The sequence below is a fragment of the Chinchilla lanigera genome, unplaced genomic scaffold (genome assembly GCF_000276665.1).
Source record: "Chinchilla lanigera isolate Chin_1 unplaced genomic scaffold, ChiLan1.0 scaffold00080, whole genome shotgun sequence".
Classification (NCBI taxonomy): domain Eukaryota; kingdom Metazoa; phylum Chordata; class Mammalia; order Rodentia; family Chinchillidae; genus Chinchilla; species Chinchilla lanigera.
Genome location: NW_004955481.1, coordinates 3,347,580 through 3,367,411, shown reverse-complemented (window position 1 = coordinate 3,367,411; position 19,832 = coordinate 3,347,580). Strand labels below are relative to the sequence as shown.

Here is a 19,832-nt window from a genome sequence, read left to right as displayed (position 1 = left end):
CATGGTCTCACTAAGTTGCTCAGGGTGGCTTCACACATGTGATCCTCCTGCCTTAGCCTTCCAAGTACCTGTTGTCTATCATTCCCGGCCAATATGTGTGATTTTGTACATAGCGAATACTCTAAAATTTTTGCTACATGCATTCATGAACAAATCTATGAAAATGCTTGGTCCCAACTCTAGGGGAGTTTACATTTTAAGTTGATAATGTCATTTGTTTTCATAAATAGGTGCACAAAATTCCATCTTGCTAGGAACTTCATCAAAGTGTAGTCTACTTCCTCTGTTGCCATAACTTAACATTCACTCTTCATCTTTTGCCTTTAGCTTTCTATTGATGTAGTTAAATAATCCTTAGTTGTAAAAAGAGAGTGGAGGGAAAGGGGAACAAAAAGAATTGACGTGTGTTACGTACATGTACCAATTCCCTACAGTGAACATCATCATTATGTACTGTAAATGTGTACTAGTAAAAATTTAAAAATTTTAAAGCAGGAAGAAGAAAATACTCATTAGCTAAACTAGTGCTGTAAAAACTAGTCTTAGGAAGTTGGTTGGAATTCTGACCTACCAATTACTGTATGACTTTGGGCAAATCACTCAAACTCTCTTTTTTCTCACATCAAAATAGTGTTATTAAAATTATTTGATAAGGCTATGGAGTAGATTATACAACATATGTCAGGCACTCAGGGCAATTGCTCTTACAAAGGACATAAATGATTTGTCAATAAATTCAATAATTTATTTTCATTCCTTACCTTCCTTGATTTCTCTTTAGCAAATTGACCTTAAATGATCTCAGCTTCTTAGGTCCTATTACTTACTGGTTCTTCTCCTACCAATTTCAACAGTTATCAGTATCTCCTTCAGGCTTGTCCTTCTCGGTTCTATATTTAATTTTTGTCACCTTCTTTTCTTTCTCTCATTTATTCTCCTAGCTTCCCTAGCATCATCTTGCAAATGCTTCCTTCTACTGATATTCAAATGTTCAAGAATCATAAGATATATAAATATAAGACAGTTCTTATCTTTTATTAGTTGTAGTAATCAGAATGATTTTTTCATTTCTCCTTTATGCTGAGAAGTGATTCACAAATCACAAATCTATTGAGGATTAGAAATACAAATTACAAATCTATTGAGGATGAGTGTAAAGGGCCATTTACTAGGTCCAGAAAAGCACAATCTAGCAGCCAACAATCTATGTGGAATGTGTAGGATCTCCTGGGTGGGTTTGGAGGGTATACAGAATGCTGTACAATTTGACTGAATAAAGGCAAGGTAATGCTATTCTGCCTAGACAGTACTTCCATCATTTCCTAATAGACTTAATTTTGCATAATTTTCTGTCAATATTTTATAATATCTTTAAGTGGCCTTTAATCTATTGAGCCCTGAGCTACATCCCTCACCCTTTATTTTGTTTGTTTTTTATTTTGAGACATGGTCTTACTGAGTTGTTAAATTGCCTATCTGAGTCTGGGCTTGAACTTGTAATTCTCTGCCCCAGCTTTCCAGAGTGCTGCAATTACAAATACGTGCCACTACACCTGGCATATTGGTCAGTCTTAATTGTAACATCTCCTAACAGAAATTCATTGTATTATTCCTCAAATCTATTATTCTCTCTTTTCCTTATTTTACTTAATGGTGTCCTCATCCATTCAGCTTTCTGAATATAAAAAGAACAATCAGAGAGCCTTTAATTACCCCTCTCCTTCACTCCTTAGATTCAGTTATGGCCCCAATCCTAATGATTATATCTGCTTAGCTTGGATACCCTAAGAAAAAGAACCTGATCCAAGACTTAGGTGCAAGTTCGTTGGGTAATCATTTGTAGGATACAACTGTAAGGAAGTAGATGTGAAGGAAGCCAAACAAATGCTTTATTGGCAGGTTACACTATACTCAGCTGAGACTCAGTACCACTGGAGAACTCTGGGAAATGGTGTAGAACATACCTCAGTAATCTCCCATATATGGACTGTATACAGCTGCCTAACCATCATTTGTTGAGGACTTCTCCAGTTTATATTACCTCCCAAGCACTTTGCAGGGCCTTCCAGTCATAAGCTATCTACCTGTACTGAAAAAGTAAACCTCAAGGGGATATAACCGGGTATTTACACAATCTAGCAGGGTCTTGACTAGAGTAAGGGGCAGTAAGGAATTCATTTTAGGTACAGAATTTACCTTTATTCTTTCTTCCTGAAGTCCTTTACACTTCCAGCTCATCCTCTATGTTGCTAATGTTGCTAAGGGTTCTCAACCACTGAGCTACACACCCAGTCCCCTAGGAGTTAACCTTTAAAGATACCAATTTCATAAAATCTGTCCTCTGCTTTAAAAGCACAAAATAGAGCCCAAGCTCCTTGATTTAGCATGCTTAATTCTTTACATGTTGATTATAGTTTGTTTTTTAGATTGGGGGTCTCACTAGGTTGCCCTAACTGGGCTCAAACTCACAACCTTCCAGCCTTAGCCTCCCAAGAAGCAGAGATTTACAGGTATGCTATTGTGCCCAACTTTACACTGTTATGACCTTTCTTAGCCTCATCTTCTGTCACTGTCTTCTACCTTCACTGTTACATGAGCAATTCACTTTTTGAACTTTTATACCCTTGAATGTATTGTTCCTTCCTCAAATAATACCCCCCAGACAAAAATTTCTTACTAATCTGCTAAAATTCAATTTGGAAATCTCTTTGTAAAAACTTCCTTGACAGCCCTGAGAAAATTGTTTATTCCTTGTCTTCCTGAGCACTAGCTCACGCTGATCTAACTTCAGTCAATAACAACAGTAATAACAGTAGTACAGTTTGAAAAGTTTGGCAGTTGAGAACTTAACAACCATTCAATAGAATGGTGGGGTGCTGTGAGGGTGGGAGTGAGAGAGATTTTAATCTTTCAGGGTACTTTTGTTGTTTATTAACATTTCTGTAATTAGTACTGGCATGGTATTACTTATCCATACCATTTGGTGATATTTTTAGTGGACCAGATGAGTGAATCGACAGCCCAAGAGGAATCCAAACCTGCTCAGGTTCCTAGCCTACAAAGATTTCTAATCATTTATGAAAGGATTTGACTCAGATGTTGTGGTAGACACCTGTAATCCCAGCACTCTGGGAGGCAGAGGCAGGAGGATTGAAAGTTTAAGACCAGCCTGGGCAATTTAACTTAGTGAGACCCTGTCTCAAAATTTAAAAAAAATTTTTTAAATGGTTGGAGATGTAGCTCAATGTGCAGGCCCTGGGTTCAATCTCCAATACAGGGTGGAGGGAAGGATTTAAAATTCAGCATTCTTGGGAAAATTGAAATGCAATGACATATTTTATACTGGGTTTTGTAATTGAAATGTTCCACATCAGATTTTGACAGAAATGTACAAAAAAGGTCAAAATAATAGTTGGATCATGGTGACCTGCCACTAGTTGGTTAGCATTCCTTAATTATCCTTAATTCCTTAACTGTTCAATTTGTTTATACAAACACTTTTGTATAATTTTGTTTGGAATGATATTTACTCATTATGTGAAAGGTTTTTTTTTAATAAAAATCTTGCTATACTAGCGTATAAGATGCTAGATTTAACCCCCAGCTCCTTTTAGAGACCATTGAACTAACACTGTTTTCACTTCAGGCAAATGGAGAAGAAGACAAAGAAAAACAGGACTCAACTGAAGTACAAGAGCCTGTTGAGGTATAGTTGTCATGAATAATCAGATGTTAATCCTGGAGAGTAAACTAGATAAATTACTTTTTTTTTATTAACAAGGATAAGAAAAATTGGGTATTCAAGAAGATAAAATAGTAAATAGAAAACTGCAAATTATGTTGTTAAAATGCATTTCAGGCACAGGAATTTCTCATAGATAGGTAAATTATTTGTGAGGAGCTAATATAAATTATAGATAAGTTAAGCTTGCTTTCTAAAATCAGAATTATTATTTTAAGTACAATAAGCACCATTTCTAGAATAATATCACTGTTCTTTTTGAAAATGTAATTTCATGTTAATAATTTAAGTAATTTTGTGTTTAAATAAATATTACCTTCGTGAAAAACTACAATGATGAAAAGGAAGCAGTTCAAAATAGTTAAAACAGATTCACATTAATTGACTAATACGAGTTTTTAAAATATCCTATTTTTAAAGTACATCGGCAAGAGCACAAAAAGCTATTCTGCCACCATTATTCATAAAATTAATATTTAAATTCTTCAGTTAAGATGAAATGTTTTTCTTTCTATACACATAAGTAAAGTGTTGCTAATAGCTTAAAAAGCGGCATTTTCAAATGTTTGATTCTGCTATGATACATTCTCAAATTATACTTATAGGAAGTATTATATAATTCAAGGATTAATACACAACTGAAATACTTCCAGCATTTGTTTTGTTAGCAATAGGAAGATGAAGTGACATCTTGAGTCAAACATTTTATCTTGTTAATGCAATAAATTATGATTATTGCTTTGCTCCCAATGTGCAATATTAAATCCTCAAGAAAAGGTAGACAGGAATATTTAGTAATGCCTACAGAGAAATTAATTCCCCTTAAACTGTGAGAGTTAATGCAACTTTGAGGAAAAGCAACTTGTTTTGAAATTGGTATTTCTTTTCTTCTTTCAAAGAGTTCACAGAATATACCAGGTGTCTCTGCAACAGAGAGCAGCAACCATGTGGTGGAAGATGCAAAAGATGAAATAAAATCCCAAGGTAGAGAACTAACTATTCTTCTTCTACAATAAAATCTAAAAGAAACATTACCTTCTCATTGGGGATGTATTCTTCAAAACTTTTCATTTAAAAAATATAATCCTGGGGGTTATTTTAAATATAGTTTGAGAAATAGTTCAGATTCCTTTTGCCCTATGTTAACACTTTTGAGACAACTTGTAACTAGTCATCTTTTCGTATTTAAGAGAAAATTTAGTGAGGAAACTTGGCTAATGCCTAGTAGATAATCCACTAATATGAAAAGAAGATGATTTGTAGTGATTTGGGCCGCTTATTGTTCTTGGTCCCTATTATAGTTTAGATCTAAAACATTCCCCAGAACTCTGAAGTGTTCAGAGGTGGGAGTTTTGGAAGGTGATTGGATCCTGGAATGCTAATACTCATTAATAGATTAATCCATTAATGAGTTCATAGATGAATGTGCTAACAGGATCTGGGACCTGCGTGAAAAAGGTGGGCCACTGACAAAATGACTTGGAAGGGTATACTGTTATCCCTAGCTCTTCCTTCCCTCGGCTTCCTACCTTCCATGAGTTTAGCAGCTCTCCTCCACCTTACCCTTTCTGCTTTGGAGCCAGCAAATGGGCTGAACCCTCTGAAACTGTAAGCCAAAATAAACTTCTCCCTGTTTAACTTGTGTTTTGTTCCAGTGACAGGAAAGTGACAAATACAGTCATGTTTATTATTTTACTACTAAACTTGACCACATACTTATACTGTTTGATCTGAAACTTGACTCCTAGCCTCACCTTTTACCCAAATTCCACATCATTATGAGGATTGAAATTTTATGGTATTGGGGCTGGGGATTTAGCTTAGTGGCACAGCGCCTGCCTGGCAAGTGCAAGGTCGTGAGTTCGATTCCTGGTACCGGAAGAAAAACAAACAAACAAACAAAAAAATAGAGAAAGAAATTTTATGGGATGAAAAAGGTAACAAATTAGTGGATAAGACATTCACCTCTTTCACTGTAACTACTCCTAATTCCAGAGCTTTAGTGAGAATCTGTACTAACAGAAATTCTTTACAATATTTAAAATGCAACAATTTGACTTTAAGTTACCTTCAAATCAATTTACAAGTATTGTCTGTTTAGTATGTGCTAGGCTAGGCTGGGCTAGGCTGAATTATAACAATAATTATCAAAGTATTTTCTAAACCATAAATTTCTGCACAGATACTAGTTATAACCTTTGGGTGCTTACTTTTTCCTAAAGTGTTTTCCTATCTTTTAAACCGATTATGAGCCGTCATTTACCTTTTCTTCTTGTTACTACATGTTAAGAAGTAAAGTTCATAACCCTTGGCTTGTCTTTCAAACAAACAGTTTACACAGCTTCCTTAACTTTTAAATTTTTTTTCCTTACAAGTTTTTACTTGTCCTTCTCTACCTGCCCTAACACCTTAGCTTCCTGATTTTACTTTCTCCTTACTCTATCCTTCCGCTACTCCTTTGCCTTTACCTTAATCACCTGGGCCAGGATTGTAAATTAACTCTTTCATTTTAAATATGCCAAACAGAATTGTGATCAGGGTAATTTGTTATAAATTTAATTAGGTGTTCATTTTAATTAGTTTGTGGCCAAATTTGTGTCTGTAGAATTTCACATACATAGTCCATCATGTAATTTATTGCCACCCCAGAAAAATATCAATTAAAAGTTCATGGATATTCCCATTCTTGTACATACTTTCAATTTCTCGTATTGCTTTTTTAGTAGAGGGAAGTGTGTTTTATTTGTCTATTCATTCCAGTATACGGTAAGTGCTGCAAACGTTGTGGTTGCAGTACAATATACTGTACTTTTTTCTTCAGTGATCAGTAACTATAAAACCTTATATTCTGACTCCCTACTTTCTAAACATCAATATATACATTTTATATAAATAAAAAATGTAGTATGTATGTATAAAAGAAGTAGGAAGAGGAACTATTATTTCAATTTTGACCTGTCAAAGGAAGTATATGGTATATGTCATAATCCTTGTTATATACTTGTCAAAACTAAAGTGATGTGACCTGGCTAAGCAGCCCCCCATACATACTCAAGTACTTATATATGCATAAGAAATAGTGTATCCTATCAATTCTTCATTCCAGTTCTTCTCTGTTTGGGGCTATAAGTTTAACTTGTAGTTTGAAGAATACTTTAAAAAATATATCAGTTGCCCAGCTCTGGCTTATTATACAAGCCTTAAGCTTAACAAAGTTTTGTAGGAAGCTGACTTTTCCTATAGCAATTGAATTTCAATTCCAATATATTGAATAGTGCTTTTCTGCCTGTTCTGTAGCAATCATTTACATTATGCACAAATGTTGAGAAATCTTGTTAAGAAGGACAAGGCTGCTACATTTCAGATAGATCCTATGTTTAAAGAACATCATACAGCTTGTTGAGTAACTCTGCTACATCAATTCTCACGAGTTTAATCAGCAGCCAGTTCCACTAATGTTATATAACATTAGAAAGAGCCTGCTAAAGGCTCATTATAATGTGCATTATAATGCATTCCCATTTATGTCCTTAGATAGATTTTGTACTGAGGCTATGCCTGGCAGTGAGCTGTGCACTAAGCATGGGAAATGATAAAAATTACTTACAAGGCTAGACCTTGTAAATTATGAGTAAGAAATTTTTTGTACCTACTTATTTAGTTGAAAGCATTTATGCCCACAGTGCCTGAATAAGTTTTTGCATGTTAGAAGATGGACTAGTAGAGAACTAAAGGTATGAGAGATAGGGGAGAGATTGAGTCTTAATTCTAGGAAGACTTGATGAAATAGATCCTGAAGAAGAGTTCTAGTGCTTAGCATAGTGCCTGGCACGCAGTAAGAAGTCAGTAATTGTTTGTTTAGTGAATGTATAAAGGAACCAGTCAATTTATCTGTAAAAGGTTTAGGAATATACAAGCTCAGACCTACTGAAAAAACTAGCACTTCTTTGAAGCTATATTTAATCAAGCCTCTAAAATAATTTGCCCTTGAGGCAGTTCTGTCATTTGTGATCCTTGAATTCAGAGGTCACTCAGTCAAAAGGCAGTTTCAGATAGGCTTTTTCAGAATCTTGATTTATTACCTCTGGTATTGCTATGCCTCTTTTTCTTTTCTTGGTTTTACGGCTCTACGAGAGAAGTGTTTGACAAGAGTTGTAATGAAACACATGTCTACTTCCATTCTGTGTATCAATAGGGACAATGCAAGCACTAGGATTATTGCTTGGCAACCCTTAATGGCCAGGCACACTAGAGAAGTACTAGCAGGCTGCAACAAAGATAGAGAATGCCCTAGTTCATCTGTTAGGTTACTAATGAGCTATGGCAGATGGGTAGATATTTACTTGCTGTACATCTGTAGCACTATCCTTAAAGCAAACAGAGATATATCTGCCTTGGTTTGTGCTGGACAGATTAGAGAAAAAAGAGTACATTAGAATCCATGGACTTTAAAAAATTGCTCTTTCACACTCATTTAAAAATAAAAGCATTGTATATTAATGAGTATTGTGACAAAACAAAATATAGATACACCCTACCCACTCACCTGCCTCCAAAATGATTTGTTTGCAAGTCCAACTGAGAGGTGAGAGGGTGCATTATACTACCCTCCTCATTTTCTTCTTCTAAGAATATGAAAAATTGGCCTCACACAGATATATATTTGAAAACAAGAGAATTTTAATAGTTTATTGAGATAATTGTGGCATTTCTTTAATACTACATCAAACTTTCCTAGTGGCAGTTTCTTAAAAGTTGGTTGTGATGTGGAATCTGTAGCCACATTATACTGTTACATTAAAATCTATTTGTCTCTCCTGTACTTTGCTTGAATCTTTTACATGTGTGTGATTTAGTAACATCAGAGATTAGTCATTAGGAAATATCAGTTTATTGATTTATACACATCTAAGTGTTAACTTATTTCATAATGTATCAAAAACCACACCCATCAGTATTCAAGATACACCAAAGTTTTATAATGTCACTACTTCATCAAGGATACCCAGAGAGAAACAGACTTGTCTTACATGTATGTAGTGGTGAATACAAGTGGAGACTACATATTCCATTGGTACCACTGCCTTAATTCATCTTTTGGGGCCAGAATTTTACTCTTCATTATTTTTTTTTTTTTTTGCTTTGGTTTGTTTTATTTTGCTTTATTTATTTTATGGAGTTAGGACAGAATGATTGGCATTATGTTTTTCTTTCTTCCTTTTCTTTTTCTTTTTTTTTTTTTTTTTGATACCAGGAATCAAACTCAGGACCTCACACTCGCCAGGCAGGTGCTGCACCACTGAGCTAATTCCCTGGCCCTATGTTTTCCTTTATTAGCTTAATTTAGGTATAATCTACATGTCCTAAAATATACCTACTATAACTGTGTAATTTAATGATTTTTATAAATTTACAGATTTGTATAACCAGCACCCACAATTAATTTCAGAACAATCTGATTAACCCAAAAGTCTATCATTCTTACTTATAGTCAAACCCTGCTTCCACTCTCAGCCCCAGTCACTAATCTCTTTCTATAAATTTAACTTTTCTTTACATGTCACAGTAATAGAATCATATGCTATGTGGTTTTCTGAATCTTCCTTTACTTATCATAATGTTTTTGAGGTTCATCCATGTGGTATGTATCAATAGTTCACCCTTTTTTTTTATTTTAAATAAAAAGAGACAAAAAACAAAAAACCCAAAAAACAAAATTCCAAGAGACTCAGAAAGGCTCTTTCTCTGCTACTTACCACTCCTCCTCTTGGTCCTCTCTCCTATAGTTTCTTTAATCAAGAGAATCCCTTATATTTATGCATATATTTGAAGAATACACATATAACCTTTCCTGTCATTTCTGGAGTTTTGGTAGGGAAAAGATATAGATCTATATCTCCATCCTGCATTTAAAAAAAATATAAGAGAGGCTGGAAATATAAGGGTGGAAAGAAATATATTTAAATATATATATATATATTTATATGGTAGACTCTTAACTGCCTACAAAGGGTATATTTCCCTAATTTGCATGCTATATCTTCTGCAGTATATAGAAATCACTTGATATCAAAGAAACCTGGTGCAACCCTAACAATCAAGGAAAAAAGTTATTCATAGTAATTCCATTTTCCTTTGCCAGTGATTGGTCTTGGAATGGGTATGTATCATAATTAACATCAATGAAATATAAAAGGAAGTCTTTCACTGAACAAAGGATTTTGTCTCCTCTGGAATAATAAAACAGAACCCCAAGAGGAGAAAGTCTCTTTGTCCCCAACCCTTTTTTTCCTAGAAGTGATCTCTGGAGCTGTAAGATCCATTGTGTGATCATGAGGCACAAGTACAAAAAATGAATGAAGAACAAAACAAATGCTCTAGGTACTTAATGAACTCACTGATCTACTGAATAACTTCTGATTAAGTCGACAGTAAATGTCTTTATGGTTCAAGTGACTGTTGTTACACTTTGTGGCACTCTCAGCTGTTTTCAGATATTCTAATATACCATATAAATGGATATAAAAACTTTTTTTGAAATAATATTTTAGGGCTATATACATTAAAATCTACTTCTAATTTTTCTTGTATTTCTTTTTTTCTCCCCAGAATTAAACCTGGAGGAGCAACTGAAAACCTCAAAAGATCTGACAATGGACTTGAACACTGAAATCACAGGGAATATGGTAATTAGAAAGCCTGCAAGAGTGACTTTTAATTTTGAAGAAACTGAACTGAAATCAGAGCTAGAAGAACCATGGAGGAAAAACCTTTTTGAAAGACTGGAGGTAAGATCCCAGGCAATGCAACAGAAAATAATGGAGAAGGATAATCTGAAGAAGGAGTTAGAAAAGAAATCTGAAAAAAAGCTCCCTAGGGATAATTTGGCCAAAGAGTGGTTTAATACTGACAGCACAGCACTGAGTACTCGTGCATACTTGCTTGACAAACTTCTACCCACCTTAGTTCCTGCAATGGAAAAAATGTTAGCACAACGCGAAAAGAAACTTTTGACCGAAGCTGATATTTCAACCAAATTTGATCCAATTACTCATTTGGGAGAATGCTTAATGAGAAATAATCCTAATTATATCAAAGATCCAGGAATGTCTGGATACCAGAGGGTGATGAGAGAAGTTACAGAAGACCTGAAGATACATGTTCCTGACACTATCTGCAACAGGTACAATATGTTGTATTTTCAATTAACCTATATCCTTACATTTAAAAGCTGGTAGAACAATAATGTGCATACAAGCAGGACTTAAAAGAAGTGATTTTATAATTTCTCAGAAAGTATTAATCAAGTTACTATTGTGTACTTCACTTTTTCCAGAAACTGTTAATGCTAATGAATTATAATAAGTAAGTTCTTTTTATTCATGGATCTGTCCTCTGTGATTCCAAGTGTATATTTCTTCCTTTTTCTCACATATGCCAGGCAAACCCTCTACTACTAAGCTACATCTCAGCTCTATATATTTATTTCTGTATTTGTTTGTCTGCCTATACTGGAAAGTAAGCTATATGAGAATTGAGACTTCCTAGAAATTTTACTTTCCAAGTAGGCAATATATTCGCCTGGCCTGAAAAAACAAAATTTATAAAATATATAAAAAGTTATATAAAAGTTATACACTGAAAAGTTTCCCTCCTGTCCTTATTCATCATCCATCTGATACTCTGCCTCTGACATAGATAACTACCATTCTTAGTTTTCTGTGCATCTTTACAGAGTGTCTTTATGCATATAACAACAAATGAAAGTTCTTAATTTTTTTCCTTTTACACAAGGACACAGATAGTCCCCATGTCAGGCAGAAGATTTTTTACTTCTATGTAGTGTATACTTAACTTATGATATCTGGATTTTAAGTCACTATTGTATTTCAAAATAGTTTCTTCTGGAAGTATTATGATTTTAATTTTTATTTTAAATATTGGTCCACTTGGAATTTGTCCTAATGTAATATGTTAGGTATGGATCCACCTTTACATTTTTTCAAATGACTACTTAGTGGTCCCACTGATTTGAGATAAATCTTTATTATTAAGATTCTGTATATTTTGCAGTGTATTTCTGGTTTTTCCTTATTTCATTGGCATTTTCCCCTTTCTTCACTAGTACAACACGACATTAATTCTTGAGGTTCTTAAGTACATTTTGATTAATCTGACAGTGCTGATGGCCACTATCTTTTCCCTGATGTCTCCTGCCTAATCTAGTGTGTTACCTTTTTAAAGTAAACTTTAGAATTAAATTATCTACTTAAAAAAATAATGTGAGGAGTGAAAACCAAGACAAATCTTTAGAAGAACTTTAAAAATTTTTTTTGTGGTACTGGAGATTACACCCAGGACATCTGTACTGAGCTCCATCTCCAGCCTTTTTTTAACAAAAATTTGAGACAGGGTCTCATTAAGTCACTAAATTTTCCAGGCTGGCCTTAAATTTGCAATCCTCCTCCCTTGATCCCCCAGAGTGCTGGGATTATAGGCATGTATCTTGGTTACTTTCTTGCCTGGTGTCTTGGTTACTTTCTTAGGGCAGCATGGCAGAAGGAATGGCAGAGAATTGCTCAGGGCATGGCAAATAGGAGGCAGAGAGCAATCAAGGGAGGAGTGAGGAAATGTACCATTCCAGGTCACACCACAATAACTCACCTCCTCCAACCTGGCTTCACCTTCCAACATCACACTTAGCTATAAACTCAATAGTGGACTAATCCACTGATGAGTATCACACCCTATGACCCAGTCACTTCCCCAAGCCCCACCTATGAGCACATGAGGCTTAGGGGGAAAAATCTAGATATAAACCATAACATTCTGGCACACAACAGTGGAGCCAGCCAACTATGAACTGAAACTGTACAAACTATAAGTCAAAACAAACCTTTCCTCTTTTAACTTGCAAGTGTTGGGTATTTCATTCCAGCAAAGAGAGAAGTAATTAGGACGCCTGGCTCCTTAGAGAAATTTTTACAGAAATCTGATTATATAGTGCTCAAGCACTTGTCTAACTTGCCTAGTGAGCACAAGATCCTGGGTTCGATACCCAACATCACAAAAAAAGCCCTAATAAAATAATCTGTGTATGTTAATTAACTTAGGAAATGAACATCTTTAATAATTACAAATGTTTCTATGTGAGAAAGTATATCTTTTCATTTGCTTTTCTTGTTTTGGATCCATCATTGTTGTCTTAAATTTTGTGTAGGTTTTGCATCTGTCTTGTCAGGTTTAATACAAGTTATAATATTTTTCTGCCATTGTGAGTTGGACTTTCTTCTTTCATTAGATTTTCTGTCTAGAAGTAGTCTGAAGAAATGAAAGCTATTACTTTTTTTCTTTTTTTCTTTCTTTCTTCTTTATTGTTTTTGAGACAGGGTTTCCCTATGTAGTTCCAGCTGGGCATGAACTCACTATGTAGCTCAGGCTTGCCTTAAATTCATAGTGATCCTCCTACCTTAGCCTCTGAAGTCCTAGGACTAGAGGCGTACACCACCACAGGCCAAAAGCTATTACTTTCTATACGATTTTGTGCTCTGCTACCTTACTGAGTTCTCTTAATTAATTTATTGGGTTTCCTAGGGCAGTAACCATATTGTCTGCAAATAGTAGTTTTCCTTCTTCCCTTTCAATATTTATACCTCTAACATATTTTTCTTACCTAATTGCATTGGTTATTATCTAAAATACAATGTTAAATAATAGTGGTGATATGAACATCTAGTCTTGTTTCTTACTCTAGTAGAAGTGCAAATGGTTTTTGTGTCACTGCTTCCTTATAGCAGTTTCTTTTATGTATTAGTCTTACTCTATTTGGATGTGAAAATCACTTTATTACAATAAAGATTTATTTATGGGTAAAGGATGCAGCTCAGTAGTAGTGGTTGCCTAGCTTGTGCTAAGCCCTAGATCTGGTCCTCTGTACTGCAAAAATAAGTAAATAAATAAATAAATAAATAAATAAATAAATAAATAAATAAATAATTTTTCTTATAGGGTGCTTTTTAAAAATCAAGACTTATTTTTGACTTTTTAACACCTGTAGAGATAATCTTTTGATTTTCTTTCTTTCTTTCTTTCTTTCTTTCTTTCTTTCTTTCTTTCTTTCTTTCTTTCTTTCTTTCTTTCTTTTTTTTTGAGACAGAGTCTTGCTATGCAGTTCCAGCTGGTTTTGAGCTCACTTTGTAGCCCAGGCTGGCCTCAAACTTGCAACAATCCTCCTGCCTCAGCCAATCATTTGATTTTCATCTTAGGTCCATGAATGAGAAATTTTATTTATAGATCTCAAACACTGAATTGTTTGGAATTCCTGAAATAAATCCCACTTGTATGCTATGTATTTGATTATATTGAAATATGCTTCCTACTAGTGGAACAGAATAAATATTTCTCTTTTAATTAAATAATTGAAGAATACTGTATATATCTGTATCTACATATGTACTTTTCTACTAATAGTGTCAGTAAATGAAAATAATATTTCCCCCTTTGAGGAAAGTTTCTTAATTATTTTCTTATTTATTTATGGCATTTGGGATTGAACCAAAGGCCTTTCACTGAGCTGCATCCCCAGCCCTTTCTAATTTTTTTAAAAGTTTTGAGACAGGGTCTTTCTAAATCACTAACTTGCCCAGGCTAGGCTTAAACTTGTGATCCTCCTGCCTCAGGCTCTCAGACTGCTAGGATTACAGGCATGCAGTATCACACCCAGCTCTTTCTTGAACATCATTGTAGATGCAAAGATTTTTTTTTTTTTGGTACCAGGAATTGAACTCAAAACCTTGTGCTGTCCAGGCAGGCACTTGTGCCACTGAGCTATATCCCCAACAGATGCAAAGATTTTCATAGAGTATTTTAATCGGTTAGTCACTTTTTCTTTTTAATGCTCAAATTCTGCCAACTTTGGGTTCTATTTTCTAACATTGTTCCTTTAGCTTTGAAAGAAATTTCATGCATTTTTAAAAAATTTCTGGCTCCTTTTAATGAGGGTCACTCATTTGGGAGATAGGAATGTTCCTACATATGGTCTTGTCATTATTTCTAGGCTCTTCAGGACTAAGAAATCTAATTTTATTTAATATTTATAAGGTTTATTATAGATATACACACACTTTCCATTTCAGAATCAATGATAGACATTCTTAGTATAACAAAATATTTATATAATGTATTAATTCCATCTCCCTTTAAGAACTTTAGTGGGAATATTTATTCTCTATAAATTTTATAATTTTTTTATTTTTAAAATTTAATTTTAAAAGACATGCTCAAAAAACAGGGCTATAGAACATACCTATAAGGGAAATGTATGCTTATTAGTTTTAGCATATATGGCCAAAAGATGCTAAGTGAGAGTATAAAAATTTAGTCCATTAGCAAGCCAAGCCTTCTCTTTAATTTTCACAACAGTATCCATAATGGGGATCTAACTCTTTCAGTATTGGTACATTGATCTCAGAGGAAATCACTAAAAAATGTCTACTTCCTTTGTTACAATATTGGATGGCATAAGAAATAATTTTTAAAAATAAGTTCATATTGATCATATCATATCAAATATGATGTTTCAGGGATTTTATGTAATCTCCTTGATGTTATGTTTGAATCTCTTTTTTTGTCTTGAATTTTGGTTCCTAACAACATTGATGTAATTACTGATTTGCTTTACTCTATAATTTATGCAAAAAGCTTCAAAATAATAATGCTATTAAGCCTGCTAACTAATAATAAAAATACCAAATGAGGTTTTAGGCTTATCTCAAACTTTTTTGGTCCTTAGAATATATATATGGATAGACTATATATATGTATACATACATATATATGAATAGAATGCTGAAGAAACCAGGATTTAAATTCCGTTATGCCATAGAAAATCTTTTTTAAACATGACTCAAAGCTATGAAAATATCGATAAATTTGATTGTATAAAAGTCAAGTTCTTTGCCTGGCAAACTGAGTTGCGATTACTGAGTTCTGCTGTAATACAAAAGCAGCTATAGGCAATATGTAAATGAGTAAGCATGGCTGTGTTCCAATGAAACTATTTGCAATCACTGAAATTTGGATTTCATATAATCTTCACGTGATACAAAATATTACTCTTCTTTTGATTTTCAAAAGCCATTTAAGAATTAGCAACCATTCTTAGCTTTTGAACCATACGTACAAATCAGGCAGTGGGCTAGATTTGGTGTGCTGACTCCTGGTATAAATAATATCTATTAGATATCTTCAGATACAAAAAGAAAAAATACACTTTAAATTTCAGAAGCTCTTCCCAAATCTATATTTTCCTTCTACTATGGAGACCTGTACTAAAATGTATAACGGAGCCTAACATTCTTTATAATTCTTTTAGTTTTCTTCCTACAGGGTAAACAACTGATTAGAAACCTTACCATAATAATTCTTTCTTTCTGCTCTGGGAACCCAGAGTCTTGTACATGCTAGGCAAGCATTCTACTACTGAGCTATGTCCCAGGCCCTTAATAATTATTTTGGAATTAGGAGCATATATTGCACTAGAATAAATAATATACATGTACAGAATTCTTTTTTATATATTTTGTTTTATATGTGGACATACATTTTTATTTTCAATTGAAATAATGTTTCTAAGGGTGTGATTGCCCACCAATGACATCACAATCAGCTGAGGTGGTTGTTTAAAAGTGCAGATTCCACACGAGTCCCTGAGTTCAGTCCCTACCGCTGAAAAGAAAAAGTGCAGGTTCCTCGAATATCCTTCAGATCTTCTGAGTCAGAACCTCTAGGAATGTATTTAAAACAAGTTCTACAGGATGTTATTATGCACTCTAAAGTTTCAAAACCAAATTAAAGAGAAACCAGATTAAGGGAGGTTTTGTACTAGTGAAAAGTTCTATCAGCATGCAGGAAAGTGTCATTAAATTTAATAAATAGTATAAATTTCTGCTCACCATCTTTTTTTTCAGAGCAATATACAGTATTTTTAGAGCAATATACAGTATTATCTGCATTTAAATCTTTTTCCATTAAAAAATAGTTTTAATTTAGGAACTGGTGTCAAGCCAGTAAACATATATAGATAAACCCTCCTGTGAGAGAGATTTTAAATATCAATTGATACATAAAATTTTAGGCATTTATTAATATCTATAACAAGAATAACAATGGGTACACGAGGACTCTGCTCTAAGATCCATCATCAACCAATGACACGACAAAGAGGATTAAATTGCTTTGCTGATGTTTCTTGAACTGGCAGTTTGACTGCTTAGGGTCATTTGAGGCTTACTAAAGACCTTAGTTTTTATTGGAGCAACATTTTTGGAGGAATTTCATGAAAGAATTTAAGTAATCAAAGATGATCTATTTGCCTGTATTGTTAGGATTAGGGCTTTGTCTTTCTGTAGCAAAAACTGAGATCTATATGTGAATAAATGGTAATGTTAGGCACTTGTAGAATATTCAGGAACCCTAAGAGTGTTTTGTAACCTTGTGTTCTGCTACCAATGGCTACTATTTATGGCTTGTATACACAGCAATCTTAGTAAAAAACAATGCTTCTTTAAAATTCCTCAAACTATATCATTGTTTATGCCAGTCTGAATCCATTATAGAGCCTTAGAGAAGCCCAGTCACTTTAGGAATGAACATTTTTCTTATTTATATTCAATAAAAAAGGAAACAAAATCACTGTTTAGTTTGTCAACAGTTAATCTTCTAGTGATAATGTTGACTCAACTTGATCCAAAAAGTTTTCATTTGTCTGCTTTCCAGAAAAAAGAGGAATTTATTCATCTCTGTTTAGTCTCTCACAATAGGTAGAGAAGGCACTCCTTATGTATTTGGAGCAATTTTTATAGTGGTTGTCTACTGACTGAAAAATATAATATCACTATTATTTGTAGGTTTTACTTGTAAAATATAATCTGCTACCTTTCACTGGAGTTCCTGAAAGCAAAGTGAACTTTAATTCCTACATGAAATTTGCACAAGTGTAAAGTGTATTAGGTTTGTATCATTTGCTTTTGTAGTTTTATTCTTTCCTTTTAGCATTTTTTTAAAAGTATCTTTTCCTTCTGATTCTAATTCCTCCATTACTTGGGAATGCACAGTTGAAAGGTCCCTATCACCTGATGGTGAACTGATAATGAAGAATATTTGCTCTTAAAATAAGATTACAAACTTTTAGTAGCCTGAGTATGATGGTTACAGCATATTCATATATGCGTTAAAATTTGTAAAACTAGAAACCAGAAGTATCAGTTTTTACTGCATAATTTTAATAAAGAATTTTAAATAATAAAAAGGAAAGATTATTGATGCTAGGATTTCAGACTATTCCGGGGAATAGAGCCTTTTATACTCTATATGTCCTCTCTTTTCTCCCCCAGTCCTGACACATAAAATCCTAGAATAAGTGTTCAAATGAGCCAGGAAGTAGATCCAAGAGGCCCCAAATAAATACTTGAATCTTTTTCTCATTTATGTAGACCCAGTTCTGGCTTGGAAATAATCTCTGAACCTTGCAGAGATTATCTGTTGGTAATTTTAGGATTACTAAGGGATCTGTGCTGCACCTTAAGATACTTTTTGAACATTTTTTCCAGTGGTTTCTCTTTATTAACCTTATACATTAATAATGGAACATTTAGTTTATGCAGAAAAGAATCACAGAGAGATAGTCCTAAGAATCATTTTCTCTACCACAGCTACATAGAAGAGAAAAGTAAGTCAGTATAAATGCTTAAGCATTAAGAATATACAAACCAAGTAAAATGTAAAATAGACTTTTATATAAATGGACCTTTATTTTATTTACTCTTATGCCCTGCAGATTAACTTATGGACAATCTTCAAGGTATTCATCTAGACTATGTGCCAAAGTCCACTGTGTATGTTTCTGTTGAAATATAGTATCTGTAAAAAGTTCTAAGATATCTCTTTAAAGTACTATACATACTTACATTTTGTATTTTAAAAAACTCCTCAAAATATGTAACTCATCCTTTCAAGGTGCTAGCTCTAGGACTTGGCAGGACAAAGGGTATGTGTCATCCTTGATATGGGTTTCCTCAGCTGTCAGGAGACAGTGGCTTCCTAGATAGCTCTCTGTTCATACTTCTCATTAGCTGCCACCCCTTTACTGAGCCAAACTCTTGTGCTTACATTATGCCAGGAAATCCTGCAGGTGCTTCTGCACAGTTGACATCAGTAATATTAGTCACCATTCAATCTGAAATGAATATCTGATTTTATCAATTCAGTAAAGCAGATTACCTGTATGCCCAAAGGGAATGAGTAGATTAGAAAAATACTTAGTATTGTGTTTGAATAACTATTATGCTTACTGATATGTACTAGGACATTATTCAAACAGGTTCTAATTTGTTTTTAAATTTTATTTTAAAGAGAGTAGTATATGAGAAACTAACAAACAAAAATAGAATAGTAGCAACATACCAGTATCATGAACATAAACAAATCAAAGCAAAATGATTCAAAGTGATACAGGGTCTCAAGACAAATTAATACAAATCAACAGTTACATTGGTTGTTACATTGCATATTGCTATCCTCAACTACATTGCTCAGATTATCAGATGTAAGAATGAAAGATTGCTCAAACCATTAAAGAGAATAAGAAAATAATTCTTCAATAAAACCTTAGAGATAACAGAGAGTTTCACCAGACAAAATGGTAGGAGTTCACCATTGTAATTCCATTGTGTATTGTTACCTTCAAATCAGTTGCTCAGACCACCAGACACAAGCATGCAAAGTTGATCAGAGCATAAAAAATTGTGAGCGTTAACTGTTCATTTCAATATACCATCAGACAAGAGCAATATAGTCATCACAGCTATTCATATATATATTTATGTTTTGCTTTCCTTCTTTCTTTTTTCTTCTTTCCCTCATCCCAGCCATTCCTTCCTTTGAGCAATTTCTTGCCCTTTCCTGACATCTATTGTATGTTTTGAGTTTTACCTAGTCTTTCAGGTTCCTACACCAAGGAGATAATATGCTGTTTACACATGTGGGTCCAATTTATTTCACTTATGAGTATGGTCTCTAGTTGCATCCATTT

The 19,832-nt window shown here is 33.8% G+C and overlaps 1 protein-coding gene across 6 annotated transcripts in view; it reads left to right on the top strand.

The window, feature by feature from the left end:
• The window catches only part of Efcab5 (EF-hand calcium binding domain 5), a 173,440-nt gene that overhangs the window by 13,817 nt on the left and 139,791 nt on the right, over window positions 1-19,832 (top strand). For 4 of the 6 annotated variants that reach the window (XM_013503351.1, XM_013503350.1, XM_013503352.1 and 1 more), the window contains exons 1-4: window positions 2,859-3,046; window positions 3,647-3,706; window positions 4,642-4,726; window positions 10,352-10,925. In XM_013503351.1, coding sequence (XP_013358805.1) covers window positions 3,005-3,046; window positions 3,647-3,706; window positions 4,642-4,726; window positions 10,352-10,925 — 761 coding nt within the window. In that variant the 5' untranslated portion in view covers window positions 2,859-3,004. Of the gene's footprint in view, window positions 1-2,858; window positions 3,047-3,646; window positions 3,707-4,641; window positions 4,727-10,351; window positions 10,926-19,832 lie in introns of those variants that run through there. The other 2 variants (XM_013503355.1, XM_013503354.1) reach the window with 2 other exon arrangements.